General features: G+C 36.0%; 1 protein-coding gene across 1 annotated transcript; it reads left to right on the top strand.

The window, feature by feature from the left end:
• The first annotated feature begins 1,989 nt into the window (after window positions 1–1,989).
• LOC149197962 (dirigent protein-like) lies at window positions 1,990–3,019 on the top strand. Its single transcript, XM_089404024.1, has one exon. The coding sequence runs from the start codon at window positions 2,212–2,214 to the stop codon at window positions 2,800–2,802; it is 591 nt and encodes a 196-aa protein (XP_089260150.1). The 5' UTR covers window positions 1,990–2,211; the 3' UTR covers window positions 2,803–3,019.
• The last annotated feature ends 6,582 nt before the right edge of the window (window positions 3,020–9,601 follow it).

Here is a 9,601-nt window from a genome sequence, read left to right as displayed (position 1 = left end):
GTGCAAAACAAATAACGAAGATGTGGAGTTGCGGATACTTGTACTTTTGCCAATGGCTCTGGGTGTATATATGTGGTTGTGCATAGATATAGAAGAAGAATAATGAAAGTTTCTTTTGCATTTTTATACTTCCTATCAAGAATATTGTGTGGACAAATCAATTATTATTGATTTACCGTCCAACTTAGAGATACAAAGCTCATTTATAGTAAACCATCAAAATGGGAAAAAGTCAACCTTGGAATGTTCATTTTCTTGTAAACTAGTATTTAATTATTGAGGCTCCTTGGATGCATGAAATAATGCTGACAGAGATACAGATTGCACCAATGAAAATAAAGCATCAGTGCAGAGGAGGCTTTCACTATTTGGAATGCAGAGATGCTAAAGAAACTAATATATAATATTGCTCAGTATTTACTTGATATGAATTTTGAGACTCCACACAAGGAATATTGTCTAAAGGAATATTTCATTATGCACACAAAATTTTCTAACCTCAGTATTCCTTAGTATATGCTCGATAACTTCGCTTAATATACAAACTTGCACCTTCGCACATATTCCCCTCCACACAAATAAACTGATATGTAATATTGATCAATATTTTCTCAATATGAGTTTTTGGTCTCTGCACAATGTATGGATCCACAACTCCATATTTCGCACAATGTATTAAAAAATATGAATATTTCGTTATAATCCTAAGACACATTGTTGGGTGCCCACATGTGCCAAGTACGGAAGTGCAAATAAACTAAAAAGCATAATGAAACATTTTTTTGCACTTGTTTATAACACATAACATAAAATGCACTATTCCAATTACAACTCCATAAATATGGATGGAATTATTATTTATTGTACGATTTGAGAGGTGCAAAAAATAATGTTGTAATTTACCTCTCGTACTAGCAACTTCAATCATTTTCCTAAATTATCTAATAATGTTGTGATTTATTTAATTTGGAGTTGTCTATAGTGCGACTTTTTGAGATTCCGGTGACGGAATCCGGCGGAAGAAATTGAGATGAAATCATGATTTGTTGCAGTTAAAATGGTTTTTTAACTGCATATTCGGATTCAGCACCCTGAAAAACCCCTGGGACGCTTTCATTGTGCAGAAACTAGTTATCAAACTTCGATTTCAATAAATCACTGCCGGATTTTCACCGGAAAAAATCGCCGGAAAGGCTTTCAAAAAGTCGCGTTAAAGACTACGGCATTTAATTTGTTCTCAGCAAACTAATTAATATACATCAAAACCTTCTGTACGATAAAAAGATTTCAAAATTATTACTAAATAAAATTTTGAAAAACCCCACTTCCTTACATGTGTGCAATTAGAAAAAATCATTAGCAAAATGTTCGTGCATCACGGAACATTATTTCTGCTTTGGTTTGCAGCAGGCGGTGCCTCTTATTTTATGAGCTTAAAAACAAAATAATCATTTACCTCAACAAGATTCACGGGGACTTTTCGTCACTCCACCCACCCACTTGAGCTCCATGACCGTCACAATACTTGTATTCTTTAATTTTCCTTGAAAGTGCCACTTTATGTTTCTATATATTGTCAGATTCAATGGTGGGCGGCGACCTAACTTTTCCGTTTCCAGCCAAGCCGTCCAACGAGTTCTCCACATCCAAGCTTGACCGCCCATCACCAGAAAATTATTGACTTCCACTTAATGCTGCCGTAATCAAAGAAAAGCACTAGAATTTTATATCCTACTTTGCAAATTCCATGTTACCACTGTCTAGGGCAAAATATAATATGTAGCGCTAGCCAATGAATTTTCAGTAATTTGCTTCTAGTTGGCGAAGGTGGAAGATGGCTGGTCTTACGGATAAAATATAAACTATAATGTCAAAATGTAAAATGAAGATTATTGTGGTATAGATGTGTAGAGTAGAGTTTGTATCAAAATTGACTACATGCTCCGACTGTGATTAATCCTTGCTGAGTCAAGCCGATATGGAAGCTTAGTTATTTTTATATTCAAAATTGTACATTTCCTAAAGACTAGTCCACCGAATGATCGTGTATATATAGAGAGTTGAATGGGCAATACTATCAAGCGTTGCACTGCACTCGGGGAGCTCTTCTCGCTAGTTGAGCCCTGCCGCTCCCACTTGTCATTAGTCTTGCAGCATTGATTCATTGATCCCATATCGTCTTCTACATCACTTTAGTGTATTAGATTGGCAATGGCAATCAAGAATCATAATACAGCTGTGCACTTGGGTTTTATATGGCTTGTGGTGTCTAGTGCTATGTTGTTGCAATCTAGTGATGCACACAACTATATGAAGCGTTCACTCCCAAAGCCATGTAGGAATCTGGTGTTGTATTTCCACGATGTAATCTATGATGGTACCAACGCCAAGAACGCAACATCTACGCTTGTGGGTGCTCCACACGGGGCTAACCTCACACTTCTCGCTGGAAAAGACAACCACTTTGGAGATCTGGCGGTGTTCGACGATCCCATCACTTTGGACAACAATTTCCACTCCCCTCCGGTGGGCAGAGCTCAGGGATTCTACTTTTATGACATGAAGAACACCTTCAGCTCCTGGCTTGGATTCACTTTTGTGCTTAACTCCACAGATTACAAAGGCACTATCACATTCTCTGGAGCCGATCCAATCCTTAAAAAATACAGAGATATATCTGTCGTGGGAGGCACCGGGGATTTCTTAATGGCAAGAGGAATCGCCACAATCTCTACGGATGCGTACGAAGGAGACGTTTATTTCCGTCTGTGCGTGAATATCACACTCTATGAGTGCTACTGATATCATTTACTTGTACTTCGTCTCTTCTCTCCTTCGGTTTTGCGTTTCTATGTCCATCTAATTTGAATTAGTGTATTCCATAGCATGCATAGCTATGGAACATGTTCATTGAATAGCATGCATTGAACTTGTTCTGTAGTGTGAGAATCTTGTATTTCGATCTCGTATAAGGCCATATCCAATAAGAATTCTACGCCGCTCGAATCGTTTTCTTTTAAATTGTTGAAGTATTGGTTACATTTTGCTTTTAATGAGCTAGTCAATCTCATTTTCTACTTTGCTTCGCAAGATCAAGTTCTTGCTCAGCGAGGATCACTTCCAGGACCTAGGTATCTGTCTCTCTCTTGGTTGATTCTCTTTAAAATTGTGTTTAGTCTTTTCACTTTTAACCATATGATATATATTTCTGATTCGAAAAAGAAAAATTCATAGTTTTTTTTTTAGAATTGTATTTGTTATACAAATTAGTACAAATGTTGATATTTGCTGAGAGGCATATATCTACCAAATGGAATTATATTGTGGGCACATACACAAATAAAAATTAATTTATATTAATACACTCAAATATACAATGGATATAAATATTATTTCCCATCAATATTGTGCACAATGGTATAAATATTATTTCGAATCAATATTGTGAATTATATTGACTAAACAGACGCATCAATCAAACAAACAAAATTAGTGTGTGTTTCAGATATATTGAACAAACTCAATACAATACATGAGCGTTATATTGAGAGTCATAAAATTCTAGGTCAAAACGTACTTCTGCTAGCGCCTAGTCTCCTGTCTCAGACCAAGAGTAGATTGAGAATAAGAGCATATTCTATTTAAAAATATATGAACCTTCTTTCAGACATTAATTTGCACTGGAACTTCAAATCTAGATGTGGGTTATTTAAGGTTTTAGGGGTTTTGTCAAATTTATAAGTCGATTAGTGCATTATTGCAGGTGATCAGATTTAGTGTCTGCGCTTTTAAATTGTATTAATATAATTTTGAGGAGTGTACCAAAAAAAAAGTTGGAAAATTTAATTCTAACTATTTGCTAAGTGTTACTATTGTTACTTTACATGTCTTAGTTCAATTTTAGATAGTTCAGTTAAGTTGAGTTTCACTGCAGCCATATATTTAATGTTATCTTAATTTATCACTGATGTATCCAATGTAATCTTATTTAACTGATTCATAATATTAAGAAGAGTAATCCTTTGCTCCATGTTTTCTCTTTGTATCAGACCTAGGTCGCTTAAGACTCCAAAAAGAGCACCAGAGACCAAAAAATAGAAGAAGAGAAAAGTCTTCGCTGTTTGAAGAAACTAGTTGTGTGAAGTGGTTCTGCGAAGAAGGCAAGTCAGAATTTTAAAAGGAAATGTCTTTAAGAGAAAAAGCCTTCGCTGTTTGAAGAAACTAGTTGTGTGAAGTGGTTCTGCGAAGAAGGCAAGTCAGAATTTTAAAAGGAAATGTCTTTAGTGGGATTTTTTGGAATTTTTAGTGTCGAAATCTTGCAGAAAAATTTGAAGTAAAATCTTGATTTTTGTTATTTAAACTGGTTTTTTTATTGTACATATGGGTTCAGCACCCTCAAAAACCCCTAGAGCACTTAGATTGAGCAGAGATTACCCATCAAAGTGATTTCAATAAATTCCTACCAGATTTTAGAGAAATTAGACAAAAACCCACCAAAATTTTTTAAAAACAAATCACAATAAAAACAACTGAATTTTAAAAGGCCAAGAGAAAGAAGCAGATTGTTTCCTCAAGTTAAAAAGAAGACGGAATTTTTTTTTGTTAATTTAAAAAAAAAATGAGTGATCAACACACCCATTTTCAGAAAGCAAGTGAAAATATCCGGAAGTGCGCTGACAGCCAGCTTTCGGTGGTTGTTTTTAATTAGAGCACGCCACACTCAAAGTCAAAAGGCAATTAAGCCACGTTCTCTTTGACGCAAGAACGTCAGCTGATTTGGAGCATTCGACACTTATAGTCAAAAGGCAACTAAGCCCCTAGTCAAGTATTTTTGCTAGTGAACCACCGGCCCTTTATTCTAAAAAGGGGAAGTTCCTTTTAAAACATAAGACAAGTTTGAACCCCGAATGTCAGGCAGGTCAACAGTTCGAACCACGGGGATTATGACAAAATCCCTCGACGTAGAAAAGTCAAAGCTTCGTTTGGTAGGTAAAAACGTATATTTTTTTTAAGAAATGCTCATGGAATAATTAAAAAGGGGCATGTGCATAGGTCGAAATTTTAAAAGGGGCTTTCTAAGATTTAATTTTTTTTATTTAAAAATTTAAAAATGGTTTTATTTATGGATTTTATATCAAAAAGATTTATTTGAATTTTATAAAAAAAATTCATGTTCTTTGGAGTGTTGTTTCAAGTTATATAACAGGGAAATCACATCATAAATGTTGAAGGGTTTACAGAGGTTTAATTTTTATTTTAAGGTAGTCACTATGTCTATAAATTGATTTTCTTGTTGAGCCACAGTCATACATTTCTTAAAAAATGGGAAAAACCAAGAGGCTAAGAGACCAAGACAACCAAGGAGGCATGAGATGCCCTTGAAAGGAGTTTTGGTGTAAAAGGGAGCAATCTAGCTAAAGACAAAGAGTTTGGTGAATCCCACTGTGCTCAAACACAAGTGGATGAAGATTTGGTGAATCCAACAACAAACCTCGCTAATGATGGTGAAGCAGTCAATGATATGCTGAATCCAACAATTCAATTTGTTGATGTCAAGTTTGATAAAGACTTGTTTCCTAATGATGAATGGTTGCAAATGTTGCAACAAAAAAATCATATCGACATGATGTTATTCAATGAGAGAAGCCCACTTGAGTCTGAAAACCAAGTGTAAGACAACTTGTCTGCAACAACACAGGTTAGTAAAGAAGTGGAAGTGACAGAGACAAATACAGAGATACAGGGAGAGGCAAAGAAGGAATCCCACAAAGAGAAAATAGAGAAAGAGGAAGAGGCAGAGAAGGAAGCGCAACAAGAGAAAGCTCTTATTGCAAAGCGGGAGGAACGTAACTAGATACAAACAGAGGCAAAGAAGAGGGCCCACAAAGAGAAAACAGAGATAGAGGAAGAGGCAAAGAAGGAGGAACAGTAGGAGAAAGATCTCATTTCATCGTAGAAGGAACAAAACCAACATGGTTTTGTAGATGTTTTTGCACTTACCATTGATTTCCAATGTGCAGGTAAACAGGACGATTATGAATAAGAGTTAAATTTCCTTTAAGCATGGATTGCAACACCACACCTTGATAAGGTTTGCATAGAAGCTGCAGAAATGAATGTTGAAGACACCATACATGATGAACACATCAATGGAATTATTAGGTATTGGAGTTTTGAAGATATAATTTTTTATTCTCATCTTATGTTGCAACAAATTGATGATAAAAAACACACTACAAAAGATGACATGTCGCATCGGTCCACATACAAACATATTTTTGAAAAGATAGATGATATGCATACACTATGTGGAACAAACGAAGACTTGCACCAACAAATGAAGAAACTAAGGTTTGAAGGATACAACAAAAATAAAAAGTTGAAACAATTTAGAGGTTATAGGATCTGGAAGGAAAGAAAAAGAAAAGGAAACTGAGATGATATTAAATTTTTAACTTGTAAGATTAGCTGAGACATAGACCAACATGCATCTTTGTTTAATTTTTTTTGGGTTGAAATTAAGGGGGAGTGTTGGAGAATCTATTTCCAACCACCTGCTAGGTGTCATCGTTGTTACTCCAAGTGTCCTAGTTCAGTTAAGTGGAGTTTCACTGCAATTATTTATTACTGATGTCTCCAATGTAATATTATTTGTCTCCAATGTAATATTATTTAACTAATTCGTAATATTGAGAAGAGAAATCCTCTACTCCATGTTTATCTTCATTCTTTGTCAAAAATTTCTCTTATTAATCATAAAACTAAGTTAATAATATGATCATTTAAATCAAAACTATTAATTCAACCACTAGATTATAATATAATAATTTTTTATAAATCAGAAAAAGTGATGAAACAATCACCAATAACATATAAGAAAAGCTTCCACATTAATAAAATACAGTACTTTATTCCACTAAATTGTCATATTAAAATTAAAAAAAATAAAATATCACTAAAATTGAAAAAACTAAATATCACATTAACAAAACAAAATGTAATTAAAAATATGTCGTTTGACAGATATACATTGTCAAAATTGAAATATCTTCTCCTTGGAACATTTCTCCAATGACTCCCTCCAACTTCTGTGCAACCCATTTCCACTTAATTCCACACAAATCAAAGCAAATTTTGTTAAACCTATTTCACATTCTTTGTTGGTCCAACTAATCGCACTATAACAAACCAAAACAACGTCGTGGGGATGACAATAACTGCAAAATTGAAGTTGGAATTGAAATTGTGATCGAAATCAAAATTGAAACATGTAGTGGAAGAGAAACATTGTCGAAAGGGAATGGAAGAGGTGGATTAACAGATGGAAAATTATTTTCAATTTGATAATTTTGGTTTTGAAGCTGAAAACTGTCATCTTCCATCTCCTAAACCTTTAATTTAATCTGTCTCATTGTGACATAAATGAAGAATATTCAGCGTATATGAAATCTCGACCATCCAAACAATTTTTAATTTATAAAGAATTAACATTCCTCGACCCCAATTCTAATATAGACAATGCCTATTGGTGTAATTATGATCATTTTTATTTTTTATAAAACATTGTTGAAAGAAAATGTTGATTTGGTACAGGAGGAGATAACGCAGAGCACGAGAAATGAGACCTCATCCAAGGGCGAGGATGAGAAGTGTGCCTTGGGTGGAATGGAAAAGAAAGGGAAAGGGAAGAAATCCCAATCCAATGTAGATTCAAGTCAAGGGGACAAGAAGAAAGACTTGTCTAGAATCAAGTGCTTTGACTGTCCTGAATTCATGCACTATGCTACGAAGTGTCCACACAAGAAAGCAAGCAAGAAGACCGCAGGAGAAGTAGTGGGTGAAGCCTTGGATTCATAGTGATGGGTAGTGTGTGGTATCTAGACAACAGTGCCTCATTCCACATGATGAGAAACAAATAAGTTTATAATGAATTGGAGAAGGATCTCCAGATGCATATCGAGATGGGAGATGATGGAAGGTATAACTCGACCGACATTGGTATAGTGACTTTTCAAAGAGATTTTGGCTCCCTTCTCAGGCTCAAAGATGTGATGGTTGTACCGGGTCTAAAAAAGAATCAAGTTTCTGTAGTTGGCTTGGAGGAATGTGGCTACGATGTGATATTAAGAAAATGGAAGGTTTTCCTAAGACATATTTCCATGGGACAAGTGAACAAAATCAGGGTTTGAGTGAAGAACCTCTATAAATTAGATGTGGAAAACTCTACAACATTGAGCACAAAAGCAGAGAAGGTGCAGAGCAGAGATATCGGTGAATTATGGCATAGAAGACTTGGTCATTTGCATCATGGTGCTTTTAATATCATGCAACATATTTCTACAAGCCTCCCCAAAGGAGCACTAGAGCATTGAGATACATGCAAAGGGTGTACATTGGGGAAGTACACAAAATCCACCTTCAATGATCGGGAGAGCAGGGCACATGCAGTCTTTGAAAGGATCCACTTTGATTTTTGTAGCCCTTTCTTGACAACCTCCACTACCAAGAACAGGTATTATGTTATATTTATTGATGATTTCTCACGGAAGTGCTCGATCTACTTCATGTAGAAGAAAGACTAGACATTCTAAAAATTTGTTGAGTTTAAAGCACTTGTTGAGAAAGAGAGTGTCAGGAAAGTGAAGGCTATAAGGAGCGATAATGGTGGTGAATACATGTCGAATGAGTTTAAAATGTATATGAAAAGGTAGGCATTCGATGGGAGTTGACAACACCCCATAACCCACAACAAAATGGGGTGGTTGGGAGTAAAAACATAAGTATTGTGGGAGAAACACGGGCGATATTGCATGACCAAAACCTACCTCTACACTTGTGGGCTGCAGCATGCAACACAATAGTCTATTTGTAGAACAAGAGTCCTCATAGGATTCTTGGCATGAGTACACGAGAGGAAGCTTTTTCAGAGAAGAAACCAGATGTGGCACACTTCATGATATTTGGATCATCATTTTACTGTCATGTTTCCAAGGAAATAAGGAAAAATCTAGAGCCGACAACAGAGTTGGGCTTATTTGTGGGGTACACAGATACACCTCACAACTATCGTGTGTACTTTCCATCCCTCAGGATGACAGTGGTTAGAAGGGGTATGAAATTTGATGAGGAGAAGAAAATGAGGTGTTCTCTTGAGAGGGAGCTTTAAGTGTAGTATGATCATGAGTGTTTGGCTCCAAACGAAGAACCTCGGGAAGTTGTGGAGAACCCATAAGTAGAGGAGCAGAGAGTGGAGAAATCCACTCAAGAAGATACATCTAGAGAAGGAAGGAAGCGAACTAGGGAATATGAAAAATTATTGTAGGATGCTAGAGAGAATGTGGGAGCACCCACATCACAACGCAGGCAGAGGAGGTCACCAGATCGGTACATTGGCTAAATGGCTCCGGTGAGTGAGCTAGTAGAGACAGAGTCATCCTCATTCGAGGAATTTGTAAAGAAACTAGTATGGGTTGATGCTATGGTAGAGGAATATGATTCCATCGTCAGAAATAATGTTTGGGATGTGGTCCCAAGACCAGTAGACAAATCAGTGGTTGGTTCAAGATGACTTTACAAGGAAAAGCATGCAGTAGATGGGGGC

The sequence above is a fragment of the Pinus tabuliformis genome, chromosome 2_2 (genome assembly GCF_031772625.1).
Source record: "Pinus tabuliformis cultivar Carrire ecotype Pingquan chromosome 2_2, CPIR1, whole genome shotgun sequence".
In the NCBI taxonomy this organism is placed as follows: domain Eukaryota; kingdom Viridiplantae; phylum Streptophyta; class Pinopsida; order Pinales; family Pinaceae; genus Pinus; species Pinus tabuliformis.
Note: the sequence above shows the minus strand (reverse complement) of the source record. Positions and strands in the feature narration are given on the sequence as shown.

Coding starts and splice junctions, on each gene's coding strand:
- LOC149197962 (XM_089404024.1), top strand. CDS start 2,212: ATGGCAATCAAGAATCATAATACAGCTGTGCACTTGGGTTTTATATGG.